At 40.5% G+C, this 20,589-nt stretch overlaps 1 protein-coding gene across 1 annotated transcript in view; it reads left to right on the top strand.

Moving 5' to 3' along the window:
* Window positions 1-20,589, top strand: part of OCA2 (OCA2 melanosomal transmembrane protein) — a 700,143-nt gene that overhangs the window by 482,334 nt on the left and 197,220 nt on the right. Inside the window, exons 16-21 of the mRNA XM_075334313.1 lie at window positions 495-642; window positions 4,191-4,248; window positions 4,394-4,502; window positions 5,555-5,682; window positions 6,189-6,248; window positions 7,204-7,308. Coding sequence (XP_075190428.1) covers window positions 495-642; window positions 4,191-4,248; window positions 4,394-4,502; window positions 5,555-5,682; window positions 6,189-6,248; window positions 7,204-7,308 — 608 coding nt within the window. The remainder of the gene's footprint in view (window positions 1-494; window positions 643-4,190; window positions 4,249-4,393; window positions 4,503-5,554; window positions 5,683-6,188; window positions 6,249-7,203; window positions 7,309-20,589) is intronic.

Genomic DNA, 20,589 nt, shown 5'->3' with positions numbered 1-20,589 from the left:
TGCATTTTTATGTGTTTGTGATTGCCTCCCATTATAGCCTATACGTTCGAGTTCGGTTCGTCGAACGTTCGACGAACCGAACTCGAACGGGACCCCCGTTCGGCGAACCGGCCTCGAGCCGAACCGGGACCGGTTCGCTCATCTCTAATCAGAAGTCTAAAGGGAAGCCACCGTACTATAATTATGACTCTGTATATGTATTGTCATTTTTCACTGTCCCCTTGTCAAGTCCAGTACTTTTCAAACTACTTTATTCACACTACTAGTACAGGGAACATGACCTAATAAAGTCAAGTAAACAAACCCTTAGGAGCTTATAGGTTATTTGGATTACTTGTGATCTTGTCAGGCAATTTTTCTTTAGCCTAAGAGGTCTTCTGGGATCTCCTAAAATAGTTTGTTCATAAGCCTGACTTGTATTGTTAAAATATATTGTTCAACACAATCTTGAGCATATAGCAGATCTCACTGACTTTATATGTATGTAATTGCAGAGATGAAACATGAAATTCATGTTTGGAAGTTAACGGCACAGAGAATTAACCCTGCTAGTCGTGAAGAGACGGCAGTCAAATGTCTCCTAATGCAAAAGGTTTTGACGTTGGAGTGTTTGCTGAGGAAGAAGCTGAGAACCTTTCAAAGGTATGTGTCTACGCATAATTGATAATATTGGGGATATGATTTCAAAATGCTATACAGACCTTTTTTAGATCAATATTTACTGTGTATACTAAATGGACAAAAATATTGTGATAAAGATAAAATAAGTTTTATGCCATCCCATTCTAAATCAATCAGCATCATAATATATTATATATAATATGTAAGTTTCCCCATACCTTCTGGATGAATGTACAAAAAATCTCACAGACAACCTCCAAAATTTTGTAGAAATCCTTCCCAGAAGACCATTTATGAATGCACAGATCAGACTGCCAAGACTGCTGACACACAATCGCAGTTCTTTTTCATCCATAATAAAAAAAAAATCATAAAAATAAGCCCAATGGGGTTGAGGTCAGGGTCTGGGTATGTCAAATTCTTCTATAACAGAAAATGGTCTTCTCCAAAATGTTCTCTTAAAAATTGGATATAAAGTATTGTCCAAAATGTCCTGGCAGATGAAAAATGATGCTTTCCCTTCACTTGAATTAAGGATCCTGGACAAACTTTCGAAAAACAACCACATAGCATTACATATTCTCCAACATTTACAGTTGGCACAATTTAGTTTGGTAGGTAATATTCTTATGGCACTTGCCAATCCAAGAGTTGCCTACTAAATTGCGGATGAGGAAAGTGGGATTAATCACTTGTTAGAACACAGTTCCACAGCTACAATGACTGCATATTTTACCCCACATAGACACCGGGATTGGCAATATAAAGCTTCCATGCAGCTGCTCAAATGTGGAAATTTCTGCCTTGATGCTTTCTAAGCACAGTTTTTGTGCTGATGTTAGTATATTAATAAAGGCTTAAATTATGCAGTTATTGATAGTCAGCTGAGCATTGGTTTTATGCGCTCTATGCCCCACTCTGTAACTTGGCCACTTTGAGGCTTAAGTGCTCTAGGTTCTAAATACTCAAACTTTTTAATACCACTAAGAGTTGACCGTAGAATATTGTGAAGCAAAGAAATTTTTTTAACGGACCAAGCTCTATGTCAGAGAGCTCTTTAGATTGACCCATTCTATCACGAATATGAGGGGCATGGCTAGATGCTTGACTTATATACTTTGTATAATTTATGTATATAATATATATTAGGTGTGTGTGTGTGTGTATATACACAGTGCCTTGCGAGAGTATTCGGCCCCTTTGAATTTTTCAACCTTTTCCCACATTTCAGGCTTCAAATATAAAGATAAAAAATGTAAAGTTTATGGTGAAGAATCAACAACAAGTGGGACACAATTGTGAAGTTGAATGAAATTTATTGCTTATTTTAAACTTATAAAAAATAATAAACTGAAAAGTGGCGCATGCAATATTATTCAGCCCCTTTGAGTTAATACTTTGTAGCGCCACCTTTTGCTGCGATTACAGCTGCAAGTCGCTAGGGGTATGTCTCTATCAGTTTTTCATATCGAGAGACTGAAATTCTTGCCCATTCTTCCTTTACAAACAGCTGGAGAGAGGTTGGATGGAGAGTGTTTTTGAACAGCAGTTTTCAGCTCTTTGCACAGTTTCTCTATTGGATTCAGGTCTGGACGTTGACTTGGCCATTCTAACACCTGGATACGTTTTATTGTAAACCATTCCATTGTAGATTTTGCTTTATGTTTTGGATAATTGTCTTTTTGAAAGACAAATCTCTGTCCCAGTCTCAGGTCTTTTGCAGACTCCAACAGGTTTTCTTCAAGAATGGTCCTGTATTTGGCTCCATCCATCTTCCCATCAATTTTAACCATCTTCCCTGTCCCTGCTGAAAAAAAGAAGACCCAAACAATGATGCAGCCACCACCATGTTTAACAGTGGGTATGGGTGTTCTTGCCACTCTTTCATAACGGCCAGATTTGTGCAGTATATGACTGATTGTTGTCCTATGGACAGACTCTCCCACGTCCGCTATAGATCTCTTCAGTTCATCCAGAGGGATCATGGGCCTCTTGGCTGCATCTCTGATCAGTCTTCTCCTTGTTTGAGATGACCTTTTTGAGGGACGGGCAGGTCTTGGTAGATTTACAGTGGTATGATACTCCTTCCATTTCAATATGATCGCTTGCACAGTGCTTCTTGGGATGTTTATAGTTGTGGAAATCTTTTTGTAACCAAATCCGGCTTTAAACTTCTCCACAACAGTATCATGGACCTGCCTGTTGTGTTCCTTGGTCTTCATGATGCTCTCTGTGCTTTAAACAGAACACTGAGACTATCAGAGAGCTGGTGCATCTATACAGAGACTTGATTACACACAGGTGGCTTATATTTATCATCATCGGTCATTTAGGACAACATTAGATCATTCTGAAATCCTCAATGAACCTCTGGAGTGAGTTTGCTGCACTGAAAGTAAAAGGGTCAAATAATATTGCACGCCCCAATTTTCAGTTTATTCTTTTTTACAAAAGTTTAAAATAAGCAATACATTTCGTTCAACTTCACAATTGTGTTCCACTTCTTGTTGATTCTTCACCATAACATTAAAATTTTAATATCTTTGTTTGATGCCTGAAATGTAAGGGGACCGAATACTTTTGCAAGGCACTGTGTATATATACGTGTATATGTATGTGTATATACAGTACATGTGTATATACAGTATATGTATATACAGTATATGTATATATACAGTATATATATATAATATAATATAGCCTGAATAGTATCAAAAAAGTGCTGCATGTTGACAACACAATTATGTTTTTACTTCTATAATGTTCCTTTGGTCAGTTCAAATATTATAGTAAATGGGAGAAAAAACATCTGTTGTGTATATGGTGCAAGCTTTTCACACCAATCTGTGTAGAAAATCTGCATAACACTGTACCAGATGGGATTTTAACAATCTTTCTGCATTCATTTCCAAATCCTCAGGATGTGAAATTTTTCTGTGGATTCACATTGTAGATTTCCCCCCTTTGCAAATCATATCATTAAATGCTTCCCAAATCTTTGACAAAATTCACATGTCAAGCATGTAGACTTACTCTAGATATGAAAAACTTCAACAAATGAATTGCACATGTCCAGGTACCCATAGTATCAATTCACATGCTGCAGATATTATTACAATATTGTCTGTAACTGTCACATTACTATTAAAATGTCCCATATAGATGTATAAAAGCGGTTTTTGGTCAGATTTTCTGCAAACAAATTTGCAGTGTTGGCTTTCATCCTTGGGGTATGTTCACACACTGTGGTCTTGCAGTAGTTTTTCACAAAGAAAAAAAGCTTTTCAGTACCAGCAGTAAGATTTCTGAAATCTCACGCACATGCAACTTATTTTTTTTTTCTTTGTGAATTTGAACCATTTTTTTTTTTAATCTGCAGGATCTTTCAGCATTTTTGTCATATTCTCACCCATTCATATGAATTAGAAAATAGCTAAAATACATAAAGTGCATATTTTAACACAAAGTCTGAACATATCATTAATTTAACTTTTTTGAAGAAAGAAATTCACAGTGTACGTTTTAACCCCATAATCATTTTAATTTGTAATTCACATATTGATTCTTAGGCAAATCTCACAAGAAGACAAAAACTGGGAAACAAACATTCAAGAACTTCAGAAAAGAGTAAGTATTTTTGGTAAATTGATTTTTATAACCTTTCTTACAGTAGTCCAGCAATGATTAAATAAAAAATGTAATGTATACATCCAGAACTATTCTTGAAGGTTAAATGAGTCTGTTTTAATGTCTATTATTTATTTTTAAACAGCATAGGATTACGGACAAGATCCTTCTAATTAAATGTTTAGCTGTTTTGGGATTTGTCATCTTTATGTTCTTCCTCAATTCGTTTGTCTCTGCAATTCATCTGGACCTTGGTAAGGGTGTTTTTTTTTTTTTTTTTTTTTTTGTTTTTTTTTTTTTTGTTTTTTTTTTTAAACTATCTTTTATAAATGTAATTTTTTAAAAAAATACATTTTTTGTGGGTAGATCTGTTTTGTAAAATAACTCAATGTTAAACAGCTGAGAAATATTTAGATCTTCCACCATTTGGGCAGATTACGCCTCCTTTTTATGCTATGGAGGCTATGCTAGAAGTTCAAGATAAGCAGTCATGGGAATTGAAGTGCTAGGCCTCGTGCACACTTGGAGTATTTAAGTTTTTTACCTCTGTATTTGTAAGAAAAAAAAACAGGAATGGAACAATCAGAGGGAAAGTATCATGAAAACATAGAAATGTGTGCACCACTTCTGCATTTTTTTATCCACTGCTGATTTTCGCTTACAAAAACTAAGATACAAACTCGCTAAATACTCAACAAGTTTACGTAACTGAAAACTTGAATTAGACAGGTTTATGAAACAGGAAAGGATTCTAGATCTACATCACTTGCCCCACTTACTACCCAATGTGAAAGTGGGCGAATATAGATTATCCTATTAACACCGTAAAATCCACTGTATATGTCAAGGTAGACTAAGTTCACAAGTCTTTGAATATGGATCATTCTTGTATTGCAATACCAGTTACAGCTGCTGATCTCCTGACCTGCGCTAACTGCCTCCTAGGTGGAGATGAATGAACGCGAGGTTCAGTTTTCAAACCAAACACAAACTTAAACCTCGAACCTCCTCAGGTCAACTTCGGACACCTGGAGGCTCGGTTCGTTTGCTTCCTGCAAACCAAACTTCTAAAGGTTCGCTTGTCTTACTGCTAGGTATATGAGGTAGTTGGGTCAGGTCAGGCAGCTAAGAGTTGAGCCATATATAGTTTGACCACAGAAAGTATTTTACAGACAGATGATTTTTATCCTTAGTTGTTGAGTTACACTTTTCCTTATCAGGTTATCTTGCTGCATCATACTGCATGAGTCAGGTTAGGAAATGATACATTTGTACATAACTTTTAATATCTTTATATCCACTACAGGATGGATTGCAATTTTGGGCTCACTGTGGCTCCTTATTATAGCAGACATTCATGATTTTGAAATGATTTTGCATCGAGTTGAATGGGCAACTTTGCTCTTTTTTGCTGCACTGTTTGTGTTAATGGAGGTATGTAAATGACGACAATGGTTTTTCTCTTCTTTACTGTTATCACACCCAGGTTTTAGAAAATAAAGCTATACAATGAACATACTTAAGTATGCAACTATATGAAATCATTAATTTAAGCACTTTACACAATAAACTGGATCACTTAAACGCAGAATGAAAACTATTCATATTTAGACTGGTGGAAGGCAATGAATGAAAATGCTGGAAGATAAAAACTAAATAAAAAAGTTCTCAATTGTAATTAAAAATAATTAGGAGCCTTATGTTGTGTGGTAAAAACTTAAGAAATAACTGCAGTTAATGCTTTACAAGGATACTATCACATTGTGGCAATTGGCCAACTTTTTCATGGCATCCCATTAGGCTTTCATTTTAGTCTTAATTATCTCTGATGATTAAATTAGATTGGAAGCAGACATAAAAAATAAAGAAATAAAATACAAATGTGGTGTTGAACTAATGGATTTGTAACTGGCTTTTCCAATATTGTATTACTGTTTTAGGCCTTGGCTAACCTCCACTTAATAGATTACATAGGGGAACAGACTGCAGTACTTATAAAGGTGAGCTGGATAACTTCAGAAAACATTGTGAAAACGTACCTAAGCTTTTTTTTGTTGAATATGATCATCTGGTCTGGTATCATCCTTGTACAACCATAGTATACCAGGATAGCATTGTGGGTCCAGCCAATAAATTAGAAGTGGAACCAAGACATGATTTTGGTTTTACCATTGATGCGGTTGGTACCTGTTTGTTTAGGGCTTTTTTAAAAAAAAGAAAAAAGGCGTGCACTCTAATCAGTGATTTGAGGTGCAAGTGTACGGGAAGAATTCCCAACATATAATCAATGAAGATACACTGCACATTCTCTGCAAGTGAGAGTTATTCATTTACATTGAAGAGATCATAAAGTTTAGCGCGACGAATTCTATGTTTTGGCTAAAGTAGCCTTGCTACCGCAGTCACTTTAAGTGTTGCTCTCATTTGTATATGTAAATTTGTTAGAAAGTGAGGGTTCCTAAATGTAGTGCACACTTCCGTGCTGCTCTTTATCCTATACTTCAAATCCTGCATATATAAACAAAAACACATACATATACACATTTTTATATACATTTTCAAAGCAGCAGCTGCAAAGTGAACCTAAACAGTTGTTTGGTAACTAGCCTGGAGGGCATTCGGCCCTCTGCCCCCCAGCCCCGTCCTTCCCTGCTGTGGAGGTGTGGGAACTAAACCAATGTACTATAAAAATTTAAATAACATCTGGAATATGTAAATCCAGATCTATTATCGAATGTATTAAATTTATACATTATTAGGATTCATTAATAATATTGGTTTGACTACATTGATTTATTTTACTTTTATACATATATTATGAACATTATACTAATTTACAGTCATTTAGAAATGATGGTAGTGCTTCAAGCAACAACAGTTTTCTTGTATCTGTAGTTACAGTTGTTCTTAAATTACACTATTCAAATTATCTCTGATAAATAATTTCTTTAATAGGCTGTTCCTGAAGATGAAAGACTGGCAATTGCAATCATATTGGTAGTTTGGGTTTCAGCGTTAGCTTCATCTCTAATTGACAACATACCTTTTACAGCTGCAATGGTAAGTCAAAGGGTACTTGTTTGAAAAAAAAATAATTCAAGAATAAGTTTTCAATTTCAGGTGTTGCCTAGCGACTAGTAAGTACAAAGTCAAAAGCGACATCATGTTCCTGGCTTAAATAGTGTTTTAATTCTGCACACATTTTCTATATGGAAGCCTAAAATTTAGTTTTCTTAAGAAAATAAAGTGTCTGTGTGTATATGTTAACAGCAATGTGTAAAAACATGCATTCTATTGAATATACCTAGGCAATGTATAACAATGCCGGAAATGGGTTGTCAAAGTATGAAATACATCAGATATTCATACATTTCCTAGTCATTCTATAGAATACCTAAATGACAAACAGGCGGAGTGTAGAATACTACAGAGGTCGGCTGTCCAAAAGTAGGTGGACAGAGCAGGCAGCAGCAGATCTGTGAAACTGGCTCAGTTGCCCTTAGCATTAAAATGCCATTCTAGCCTCCCGTGCTGCAACAAATAGTCAGGAATGTCACTTCTGATTTTTTCTTTTTTTTTTTCCCCCCCAGTAAAGATATACTGTTGTTCATTTAGGATTTCTTCTTTCATTAGTTTTTTGACTGTTACTAAAGATATTTCCAATCTGGGCATTATATCAGACTTTGCCCTGAGCAGTTCGTCATTCTTTATAATACCTAGACATTTTATGTAATGCCAAGGAAAAGTATAGAGCAACGCAGATATTTCATACCTTGCCTGAAAATGACAGGGATTGTATAGATTGCCTAGGTATTATATAGAATACCTTGTTTTCATACATTGCCTGTAACATACATACATACATACACATATATATATATATATATATATATATATATATACACAGTTAGGTCCAGAAATATTTAGACAGTGACACAATTTTCGCGAGTTGGGCTCTGCATACCACCACATTGGATTTGAAATGAAACCTCTACAACAGAATTCAAGTGTGTGTGTGTGTGTGTGTATGTATGCGTGTGTGTGTGTATATGTGTGTGTATGTATGTGTGTGTGTGTGTGTGTGTGTGTGTGTGTGTGTATGTATGTATGTATATGTGTGTGTGTATGTATATATATGTGTGTGTGTACAGTTAGGTCCAGAAATATTTGGACAGTGACACAATTTTCGCGAGTTGGGCTCTGCATGCCACCACATTGGATTTGAAATGAAACCTCTACAACAGAATTCAAGTGCAGATTGTAACGTTTAATTTGAAGGTTTGAACAAAAATATCTGATAGAAATTGTAGGAATTGTACACATTTCTTTACAAACACTCCACATTTTAGGAGGTCAAAAGTAATTGGACAAATAAACCAAACCCAAAACAAAATATTTTTATTTTCAATATTTTGTTGCGAATCCTTTGGAGGCAATCACTGCCTTAAGTCTGGAACCCATGGACATCACCAAACGCTGGGTTTCCTCCTTCTTAATGCTTTGCCAGGCCTTTACAGCCGCAGCCTTCAGGTCTTGCTTGTTTGTGGGTCTTTCCGTCTTAAGTCTGGATTTGAGCAAGTGAAATGCATGCTCAATTGGGTTAAGATCTGGTGATTGACTTGGCCATTGCAGAATGTTCCACTTTTTTGCACTCATGAACTCCTGGGTAGCTTTGGCTGTATGCTTGGGGTCATTGTCCATCTGTACTATGAAGCGCCGTCCGATCAACTTTGTGGCATTTGGCTGAATCTGGGCTGAAAGTATATCCCGGTACACTTCAGAATTCATCCGGCTACTCTTGTCTGCTGTTATGTCATCAATAAACACAAGTGACCCAGTGCCATTGAAAGCCATGCATGCCCATGCCATCACGTTGCCTCCACCATGTTTTACAGAGGATGTGGTGTGCCTTGGATCATGTGCCGTTCCCTTTCTTCTCCAAACTTTTTTCTTCCCATCATTCTGGTACAGGTTGATCTTTGTCTCATCTGTCCATAGAATACTTTTCCAGAACTGAGCTGGCTTCATGAGGTGTTTTTCAGCAAATTTAACTCTGGCCTGTCTATTTTTGGAATTGATGAATGGTTTGCATCTAGATGGGAACCCTTTGCATTTGCTTTCATGGAGTCTTCTCTTTACTGTTGACTTAGAGACAGATATACCTACTTCACTGAGAGTGTTCTGGACTTCAGTTGATGTTGTGAACGGGTTCTTCTTCACCAAAGAAAGTATGCGGCGATCATCCACCACTGTTGTCATCCGTGGACGCCCAGGCCTTTTTGAGTTCCCAAGCTCACCAGTCAATTCCTTTTTTCTCAGAATGTACCCGACTGTTGATTTTGCTACTCCAAGCATGTCTGCTATCTCTCTGATGGATTTGTTCTTTTTTTTCAGCCTCAGGATGTTCTGCTTCACCTCAATTGAGAGTTCCTTAGACCGCATGTTGTCTGGTCACAGCAACAGCTTCCAAATGCAAAACCACGCACCTGTAATCAACCCCAGACCTTTTAACTACTTCATTGATTACAGGTTAACGAGGGAGACGCCTTCAGAGTTAATTGCAGCCCTTAGAGTCCCTTGTCCAATTACTTTTGGTCCCTTGAAAAAGAGGAGGCTATGCATTACAGAGCTATGATTCCTAAACCCTTTCTCCGATTTGGATGTGAAAACTCTCATATTGCAGCTGGGCGTGTGCACTTTCAGCCCATATTATATATATAATTGTATTTCTGAACATTTTTTTCTAAACCGCTAAAATAACAAAACTTGTGTCACTGTCCAAATATTTCTGGACCTAACTGTATATATATATATATATATATATATGTGTATGTATATATATATATATATATATATATATATATATATATATATATATATATATATATATATATATATATATATATATATATATATATATAGTCCAAAAGTTTGGACACACCTCATTCAAAGAGTATTCTTTATTTTCATGACTCTTAAAATTGTAGATTCACATTGAAGGCATCAAAACTATGAATTAACACATGTTAACCTCCAGGCTGTGTAAGTAATGGGGTGCTACGCCAGATGACCTGGCCTCCACAGCCACCAGCTTTGAACCCAATCGAGATGGTTTGGGGTGAGCTGGACGGCAGAGTGAAGGCAAAAGGGTCAGCAAGTGCTAAGCATCTCTGGGAACTCCTTCAAGACTGTTGGAAGACCATTTCCGGTGACTACCTCTTAAAGCTCATCAAGAGAATGCCAAGAGTGTGCAAAACAGTAATCAAAGCAAAAGGTGGCTACTTTGAAGAACCTAGAATATAAGATATATTTTCTGTTGTTTCACACCGTTTTGCTAAGTATTTCCTTCCGCATGTGTTAATTCATAGTTTTGATGCTTTCAATGTGAATCTACAATTTTCAGAGTCATGAAAATAAAGAAAACTCTTTGAATGAGAAGGTGTGTCCAAACTGTGTCTATAACTAACTATGCACTGTGTTCTTTGAGGATTCTCCGATGTCTCCCAACAATGGGAATTCAAAACCCACACAGGATGTGATATCTACCGCTTTGCCTCAGGGACAAAGCCAGTGTGGCAGAGAGCTACTGTTTGGTCACTGTGGCATACTATGATGTAAGGGGTGGCAAACCTTAATATTTTTTTCTGAAATACTTGTCCGAATAGATGGTACTAAAAGAATCGCCACCATATTTAGGGAAGTGAGGCTGATGAGTATGAATAGAATATTTATAACCACAAGTGGGATACAATAACTGTCCAGCCATTTAGACTATTCCAATTGCCACTAAACAAACTTTCCTAGTGACTTTTAAAGAAGAAACTTTTTTTTTTTTTTTAGTAAGGGAAAAAAATGGAATGTTATAAATTTTTTGTTGCCATCTTCAAAGACCTTTAAGCATTTTTATCTTATAATTGATGAAGGTGAGTGAGGGTTGGTTATTTGCTACTTCTAAACTTTTTTCCTGTATACTGCAATACTGCTTTTTTTTTTTCTTGTTATATATAAGCACAAGCTTTTTATTGATGGCACGATAAGTTGCAGGCAACAATTAATCATTCATGTTTCCTTTGCTCATCTACACTAGTGACACGAAACTTGTAAACAAATCTAATCTAACTTTCCAGTTCCTAAAGTTTCCTTTACTAGCATAAGTACTATTTTCAATTGGTTTATTGGTCCCTTATTTTTAAGGGTGCTTTACACACTGCGACATCGCTAGCGGTTGCTAGCGATGTCGAGCGCAATAGCACCCACCCCGTCGTACGTGCGACATTTGGTGATCGCTGCCATAGCGAACATTATTGCTACAGCAGCGTCACACGCACATACCTTGTCAGCGACGTCGCTGTGACCACCCAACAATCCCTCCTTCAAGGGGGACCCGCAACGTCACTAAGCGGCCGTCCAATAGAAGCGGAGGGGCGGAGATGAGTGGGACGTAACATCCCGCCCACCTCCTTCCTTCCGCATTGCCGGTGGACGCAGGTAAGGAGATGTTTGTCGTTTCTATAGTGTAACACATAGCGATGTGTGCTGCCGCAGGAGCGACAAACAACATCATACCTGCAGCAGCAATGATATTAAGTAAGGAGCGACGTGTCAATGATCACCGTTTTTAGATGATTTTGCGATCGTTGATCGTCGCTCCTTGGTGTCACGTGCTGCGATGTCGCTGCCGGCACCGGATGTGCGTCACTAATGACGTGACCCCGACGATAAATCGGTAGCGATGTCACAGAGTGTAAAGCACGCTTTGGACTGGAGCCTGCTTCAGTTTTCAAATTGCCACTTATCTAGGGGTATTGTATTCTAGAAACAAAGAGGCTAGATGGAATATGAACTACAATATATCTTTCTCCTATTTCAACATGTCATGTTTGTTGCCATTTCACTGGTGAATCTCTTTAATTATAATATCTAATCCAAAAATACATGTCAAATAAAGTTGGAGTCTGCCATGCAAGTTTTGAATCATGACATATTACCAATGTAGGAAAAGCAATCAGACTATAAATATTTGAAATGTCATCCTTGTGTAGATTTGCGTGAAATGCAAAAATACTTAATTTTGTCAAAATGCTTTGCATATCTTTGATGCTTATTCTTAACTTGTACTTTGTAGAAGTAAATACAGGTCAGGGATATTGGTAGTAGAAATGTTTAAAAATAATTTTGATTTGTATTTTAGCTTTTAAGCTATCCTCTAACTTTTTTGTATTTTTTTTTACTTTTACTTTAAAATGTAAAAATGCAAATGTTATGAACTGCCAGGTGTGTCACGTAGACACCCCATCCCTGTTCATCAATCTGTAATGACACCGCACCTAGCAGCCCCACCCTGCCGTCTTTCATATCTGGGAGCCATGTGATATGGTCTTGTCACTTCCGCCAATGCATCTGCTCCCCGAGTAGTACGTAAGATCAGCTTGGTGCAGTGTTACACTGACACCCCCTGTCCACACGGGCACTGGGAGGGAGACAGGGGGCCACATGACCTCCAGCTTTACACCCCACTTGCTCACAACGCTGACAGGCTGACAGACCCTTTTCACTAGTCCCAGTGAAACAGGGCCCTGCCATCCCAGGAGTCTGCCACCAGTTCCCCGTTAGCTATAAGCCTGGTACATTACAGGACTATATCAGGTCTGAAACCAACCAAGGTAACAGGTAAAACTAAACCGAGCGCACAGACATGGGATTCATGGATCGAGATAAAAGAACAGATCAGGATTAAATTATATATTTAATAGCCTTAGGGCTGCTTCTCACTTGCGAGTTTCTCGCAGTAGAGCAATGCGAGAAAAACTCGCATTGGAATCGGACACATGTTAGTGAATGATTCAGCTCTCATCTGCGATTTTTTTTCTCAGTCCAAATCGGACTGAGAAAAAAATCGCAGCATGCTGCTTTTTTGCGAGTTTCTACTGCGAGTCTCTCCAATGCAAGTCTATGGGAGCGTGTAAAAAATCGGATGTCACGGGACGGCACTCACACCATCCTAGTGACATGCGATTTTCTAAATACATTTCTCGCATGTTTCCTAAAACACTGGAAACGAGCGATGTCTCACAATGTCTGTCAATCACTATTCTCTGTCAGTCGGTTTCTCCCTCTCGGTCTCTATTCTCTCTCTGTCGGTCAGTCTGTCGGTCGGTCACTATCTCTGTCCCTCTCTCACAGTCTGTCGGTCGTTTTCCCCTCCTCTCTCAAACTCACCGTTCCCCGATCCCCGGCGCGGCGCTGCATGGCTTTCTCACTGCTGCGGCGGCTTTTACTATTGTGAAAAAGCCGGCCGCTCATTAAACAATCTCGTATTCCCTGCTTTCCCCACCCACAGGCGCCTATGATTGGTTGCAGTGAGACACGCCTCCACGCTGAGTGACAGGTGTCTCACTGCACCCAATCACAGCAGCCGGTGGGCGGGTCTATACTGTGCAGTGAAATAAATAAATAATTTAAAAAAATGGCGTGCGGTCCCCCCCCAATTTTAATACCAGCCAGATAAAGCCAACCTCAGTGACACCTCAGCAGATCGCGCTACTCACCTCAGTTGCTGCTTGGAGGTGACAGGAGCGGCGGTGTCTGCTGCAGCTCTGGTCACCTCCATGCAGCAAAGCTGGATGACATGATTAATCTAGGACTTATTGGCAGCTATGGGCTGCCATTAACTCCTTATTACCCCGATTTGCCAACGCACCAGGGTAAATCGGGAAGAGTCGGGTACAGTCCCAGAACTGTCACATCTAATGTATGCGGCAATTCTGGGCGGCTGCTGACTGATATTGTTAGGCTGGGGGGCTCCCCATAACATGGAGCTCCCCATCCTGAGAATACCAGCCTTCAGCCGTATGGCTTTATCTGGCTGGTATTAAAATTGGGGGGGACCGCACGCCACTTTTTTTTAATTATTTATTTATTTCACTGCATAGTATAGACCCGCCCACCGGCTGCTGTGATTGGTTGCAGTGAGACACCTGTCACTCAGCGTGGAGGCGTGTCTCGCTGCAACCAATCATAGGCGCTGTGGGCGGGGAAAGCAGGGAATACGAGATTGTTTAATGAGCGGCCGGCTTTTTCAAAATAGTAAAAGCCGCCGCAGCAGTGAGAAAGCCGTGCAGTGCCGCGCCAGGGATCGGTGAGTATGAGAGGGCTGCTAACTTCAGTCACTCAGTGGATCACCGGTCACCGGTGAGCCCTTCACGGGTGACCGCTAATCAGGACGCGGCACAGACAGAGCCGCAGCATGACAATGAAGTCGGGTGAAGTTCACCCGAGTTCATTCTGATTGTGCGGCTCTGTCTGCTGTCATCTGCCATTAAGCTCTGCTACATGGCTGTCTGTGTCTGCTGTCAGCGGCCATGTAGCAGAGCTGAATGGCAGATGACATAGTAAAAAATACGCATTACACACGCATTACACATGCATTACACACGCTAGTAAAATCATTAATTTATTCAGAAAAAGCATTGCACTTGCGTTGCACTCAAACCTAACGTGAACTAAAATCAGCCGAGTTTTTTTCAGCCCAGTCGGACCGATTTTACTAGCATAGATGTGTTTCCAGCCTTAAGGTCACACTAGATAAAAAAAACTATATACATGAGGAATTTACAGAGATTATGGTCAGGAATTCAGATACAAATAAGACATAGATTCAAGCAGATGTACATATGATTCAGTTACTTATTCCTTGTTACTAGGCCTGGTGCTGGCTTGACAGAGGGGCAGCACTGTAGAGCCAATCGTTTCCTTGGGACTCCCCATACATTTACTGAATGAGACCTCTGAGAAGAGCCCCCTCCAAAATGTCTACTTTGATTTTCAATAACCCATGTTCCGCTCACATATCGCCCACCTGGTGACTTATGACAGGGCTGAACATGGGATGTGCCTTCAGGTTCCAGAAAATTATGAAATGGCAGCTTTTCTCATATTTCTGCTTCTGAGCATCTCACATGGAAGATATTACCATCATGTTTCCTATAATGATTTTATTTATCTATAGCTAGGAAACCTGATGTGTTTATTGTTTTCCCTCAGCTAGTTATTAATTATGGGTTGATGCGTTCATCCCACAATTATAGCAAAACATGTGACATGCGTCCTGCTGGCATGAGGTCAAAAATATGCTTGTCACATTTGTGAGAACTACACACATGCCAATTTTGTAACTTTTACTCACGAGCCCGTCTGTCTGAGGTCCCCTTTTAAGCTTCTCTGAAACCAGCAATCGTCCGCCCACTTCCCTAGTTGAATTACTTTTGTCACCAGGGGGTCTTGCTGTGATCAAAGGCTTCTTCCTTACTATAGCTGACTTTTGACTTTTCATGGAGGTATTGGATTTCTATCCTGAAAATAGAAATATGTATTATTGGCAGGTGGACTGGCATGTGTGGATATGCCTTATTATTCACAACAAGCTTTTGATTTTTTTTTTTGGATCTCATTCACTTTTTTTTTTTTTTTTTTTTTTAAATTATACAGTTACAAAGGTATGGGCTTTTTTTAGTCTGTGATAATTTGTAAAGTCTTTATCCCCTTTCCAACTTTTGATGTACTATCATAGTTTTTATGGTGAAAAAACGGCAAAACATTAAAAAACTGTGGACCTACCCGCAAGTGAAACAGATTGCATTTCATTAATAATTGTGTATGGCCGAGAGAATGCTAAAGTTTTCTTGATGGAAAGCAGGTTAATTGTGATTTATTAAAGTGGTGGTCGGTGTAAGCAGAAAACCATTCCTGTGTCCCTCAATCTAGCACATTCAGTGAGCGCAGCATCACAGTCGTTAAGTGGACCTTTCTAATAACTGCCTTGGTCAGGGTACAGGTGACTAGGACATGTGCTGGTTTAAGGTGGGGAAATATAGAAGCGGCTGGAGACCGAATACCAAGGGACGGCCACCATCCTGGGGTTGCAGTAAGCCTCAATGTCCACCAGTCTAAACTCTGTTTCCAGGCCAAGCAATCTGGAAAATTTGCCTGTTTAGTGTTTGGACTTGTGAGTCAGTGGCTGAGTATTTTTATTTTCATTCCAGGGCCTGGGCCAGGGACAGCTGAATGCTGCACTGGGACAAAGAACCAGACATGGTTGCTTATAGTGCTCATGAATGTGCAGGTCTGAAAGCATCCACGCTTGCATCCTTGAAAATGAATTGACAAGCATGTAGTATAGGGGAGGAGGCAGTGGTGTCATCTGAAGGCCCAGATTGTGACCCCAGGTGTTTGGCTCAGCTAGTCTAATGCTTTGAGGTGCTTGAGCATGCTGGTGGTAGTCATAAAGCCCATACCTTCCAAGGTTGAATCAGTGACTTCATCGTCCAACACCTTGTTTCTACTTCTGCACTCTGGTCCTCCTGACTTGTTGACGTAACAACATCACTTATTGGCAACTGTGCCTCACAATCCTCTAACTCTTGAAATACTAATTGCTGTTCCCCACTGTCGTCTTCTTTTGACCATCTCTGCTCACATATTTGGGAGTTATTATGAGCAATCTTCTCATGTCCCTCTGGTAACGTGCAGGGCGAGAGGCCAGAATCAATAAATGGAAATGTAATCTCCTCAGAGTATCTAAGAGTGGGATCCCTCCTTTCCTGGGACTCTCCATGGTTGGAGGAAGAAGAATCAGCGTGAGGATTATGTAGTCCAGACTCTTGGCTAGTGAGACTGGACCTTGTGGAAGACAGGGTGGTGTTGGTAAACATACTGGAAACATTATCTGCTATCTAATCAACCACCTGTTTGCAGTGTTTTGGCTTCAAAACTGGTGTGCTTCGCCACCCTGTAAAGTGGGATAGGAAGCCATGTCTCATGAATTAGCATGTTGGTTGTGCTTCTGCAACAGGCACAGTTTTACCTGGCCTATGGCCTATGCATGCACCATCAGCAGCATATCAACTTCCCCCATCCTTTAATGCTTGACTTTCACATTTTAAATTGGCTAGAAATTATATATACCTATAAACCTTGTATTAATATGAAAAAGGAAATATGTAGCTATGGATAAGACTTTTATTTTTAGATTGCAGCAGTAGTACAAGTATAGAAAAATTGTAAAGCAATAAACCCTGCCTAAATACCTCTAATTCAAAATGATGCCTCCTCCACCAACTATCCCTACACTAAATACCGTGTTTTTCCAAAAATAAGACCTCCCCCAAAAATAAGCCCTAGCAGGCATTTTCAGCATTTTCTGGAGAAAGGCTTAAATATAAGCCCTCCCCCAAAAATAAGCCCTAGTTGCGGATCAATAATGAAGTGTCCGTGCAGCTAAAAAAGTTAGATACTGCAGCACACTTCATTATAGACAGCAGCACCCGGCAATTACACTCACCCGACACTGAGCGGCAGGACCTGCAGTGATCACACACCCGCACACATCAGCTCACACACACACACACACACACACACACACACACAATCAGATCACACACATAATCAGATCGCACACACAGCCAGATCGCACACATAATCAGATCGCACACACAAACATCGGATCACACGCAAACATCAAATCACACACACATCGGATCGTACACACATCGGATCGCATACACCCTCGCCTCATCCAGCGACGCCGATCTGTTCTCGCCGGGAAAATCCTGAGAGGCAGTGCAGTGGAGCGCAACGAACAGGACCTGCGGCCGGACACGTGACTTGCTCTCACTCCCTGCTGCCGTAAGTGCTGGATATGATGTGTGTGTGTGTGTGTGTGTGTGTGTGTGATATCTGCTGTGTGTGTCTGCGATTGGCTGTGTTTTTCTGTGATCGGCTGTGTGTGCCTGGGATCGGCTGTGTGTGCCTGGGATCGGCTGTGTGTGCCTGGATCGGCTGTGTGTGCCTGGGATCGGCTGTGTGTGCCTGGGATCGGCTGTGTGTGCCTGGGATCGGCTGTGTGTGCCTGGGATCGGCTGTGTATCTGTGATCGGCTGTGTGTGCCTGCGATCGGCTGTGTGCGATCTGCTGTGTGTGTGTGTGTGTGTGTGTGTGTGTGTGTGTGTGTGTGATCTGCTGTGTGTGCCTGCGATCTGCTGTGTGTGAGTGTGTCAGCTAGCAGCAGGGTATGACGGCGTGCAGCACCGACCGGAGATCACAGGAGGACTGGGAACCACGCAGACGTCCTGGTCTGGTGAGTATGAGTCTCCTGGGAAGTGTGGGGTTCTGCTTTTTTGGGGGGGTAAACTTGCCCCCAACCATGTTTCTCCAAGAGTAAGACCTCCTCCAAAAATAAGCCCTAGTGCTTTTTTGGGGGGCAAAAAAAATATAAGACAGTGTCTAATTTTTGGAAAAACACGGGTTAGCTAAAATAAGTTTTATTTCAGCCTACCGTATCCAGCCATATATCAAGTTCAGTGCATGGAATCCAGGATAGACTGTCCCCGTAGGTTACTTGTAGATGGGTAGAAAAAAAAAATCCAGCACTGTGGTCTGCTTCAAAATTTTTTATTTTTTTTTAAACTCCATTTTATGAAAGATAGTTAAAAATCACACATATTTAAAATCTTACATGTTTCAGACCCTAAGAATAGCGGGTCCTTAACCATAGATAGATGTCCGGGGGAGGGCACGGACTGCACAAAAGAGGGCACAAGCAGCCCAGTGGGGTTGCACACAGCAATGGTGAGGAAGTACACACTTGGGAGAGGGGGCACACAGCATGTGGGAGTACACAGCACTGGGGGTGATACACAGCATCAGGAGGCATGTAAAGCCTTTGGTACAGTGAGGCTGCTGCTGCTCCTCTTGTTTTGTGGGGACGGTAGTGCATTGCACTCTAACCCTGCCCACAAAGTGCATCCTAATGGTATGCCAATGCAGAGTTTGGTAGTGAACTTTGCATGCGCATTGTTGTAGTGCACTTATGGGTTTAAAGGACCTGCAGCCGGCAACACATGGCTATCGGCTCCAGCACAGCAGTTTTTTAGAAATTTTTGGCTGTGTAATCTGAAAGGAACACTAAACTTACACTGCTATACAAGCGCTGCACTGACTACTTCACATTGTATAAAAGTGTCAAATCTTCACTGTTAGGTCCTGTCCGCACGTGTTCTTTTTTATTTTTCTTGCTTTTTGGCTGGTTTTAAACTGCACTGTCAATGTCAAAATGCATGCGTTGTGCTTCCCCAGAAAAGTCTGAGAAGTCAGAAAATCCATGCGTACGTTGCTTTCTTTAGGCAGTGTTTTGTTTGACAAAAATTTGTCAAAATTGTTGCCTAAAAAAAAGCAGCATGTCACTTCTTTCATTGTGTTTTGGTTGCTTTTTCCACCCATTGACTACTCAATCTCAAAACGCACTGTTAAACACGCCAAAATGCATTTTTACCATATTTCTTTTTGTCAAACAGTGTTTACATTTGTCAAAACGCTGCAGTTTAGTTGTCAAGCCAGAACACAGACATGCGGACATAGCCTTAAGGGTGCTTTACACACTGCAACATCGCTAGCGATAGCTAGTGTTGTCGAGCGCAATAGCACCCGCTCTCGTCGCTCATGCGACATTTGGTGATCGCTGCCGTAGCGAACATTATCGCTATGGCAGCATCACACGCACATACCTTGTGTGTGATGTCGCTCTGGCCGCCGAACAATCCCTCATTCAAAGGAGAGGTGCGTTCGGCGTCATAGTGACGTCACTGCGGCGTCACCAAGCGGCCACCCAAAAGCAGAGGAGGGGTGGAGATGAGTGGGAAAAACATCCCGCCCACCTCCTTCCTTCCTCATTGCCGGTGCACGCAGGTAAGGCGATATTTGTCGTTCCAGCGGCATCACACATAGCGATGTGTGCTGCCGCAGGAACGACAAACAACATCGTACCTGCAGCAGCACCGATATTAAGGAAATGAACGGCGTGTCAACGAGCAACAATTTTGCACGTTTTTGCGCTCATTGATCGTCGCTCATTGGTGTCACATGCTGCAATGTCTCTACCGGCGCCGGATGTGCGTCACTAACGACGTGACCCCGACGATATATCGGTAGCGATATTGCAGCGTGTAAAGCACCCTTTAGTGTGTATGAATGTATTTTGAACAACAATAGAGTGGTTATCTTAACAATTTTAGTGTTTTAGCACTCTCCAGTGGTGTTAGTTAAGCAGTTTTTTCAGCAAATTTTGCGATTTTGATTATTAAAAAAATAAAACTTGCCTGGGATTGCATCATTTTCCACACTGCTTAAGCGTTAGTGAGTGGACTAATGACATTTTTCATGGTTATGTGGACTTCTCCATAATTCCCTGCTGCTATGACATCTATGGTAACTTTCTCTCATCCCTCATCTTTTGTTCTCTCTCCCCCTCTTTCTTTCCCTCCTTTAAATTGTAAGGCTCTTATGATA

The sequence above is a fragment of the Anomaloglossus baeobatrachus genome, chromosome 2 (assembly GCF_048569485.1).
Source record: "Anomaloglossus baeobatrachus isolate aAnoBae1 chromosome 2, aAnoBae1.hap1, whole genome shotgun sequence".
NCBI lineage: Eukaryota > Metazoa > Chordata > Amphibia > Anura > Aromobatidae > Anomaloglossus > Anomaloglossus baeobatrachus.
The sequence above is the reverse complement of the archived record's forward strand: the minus strand, read 5'-3'. Positions and strand labels throughout refer to the sequence as shown.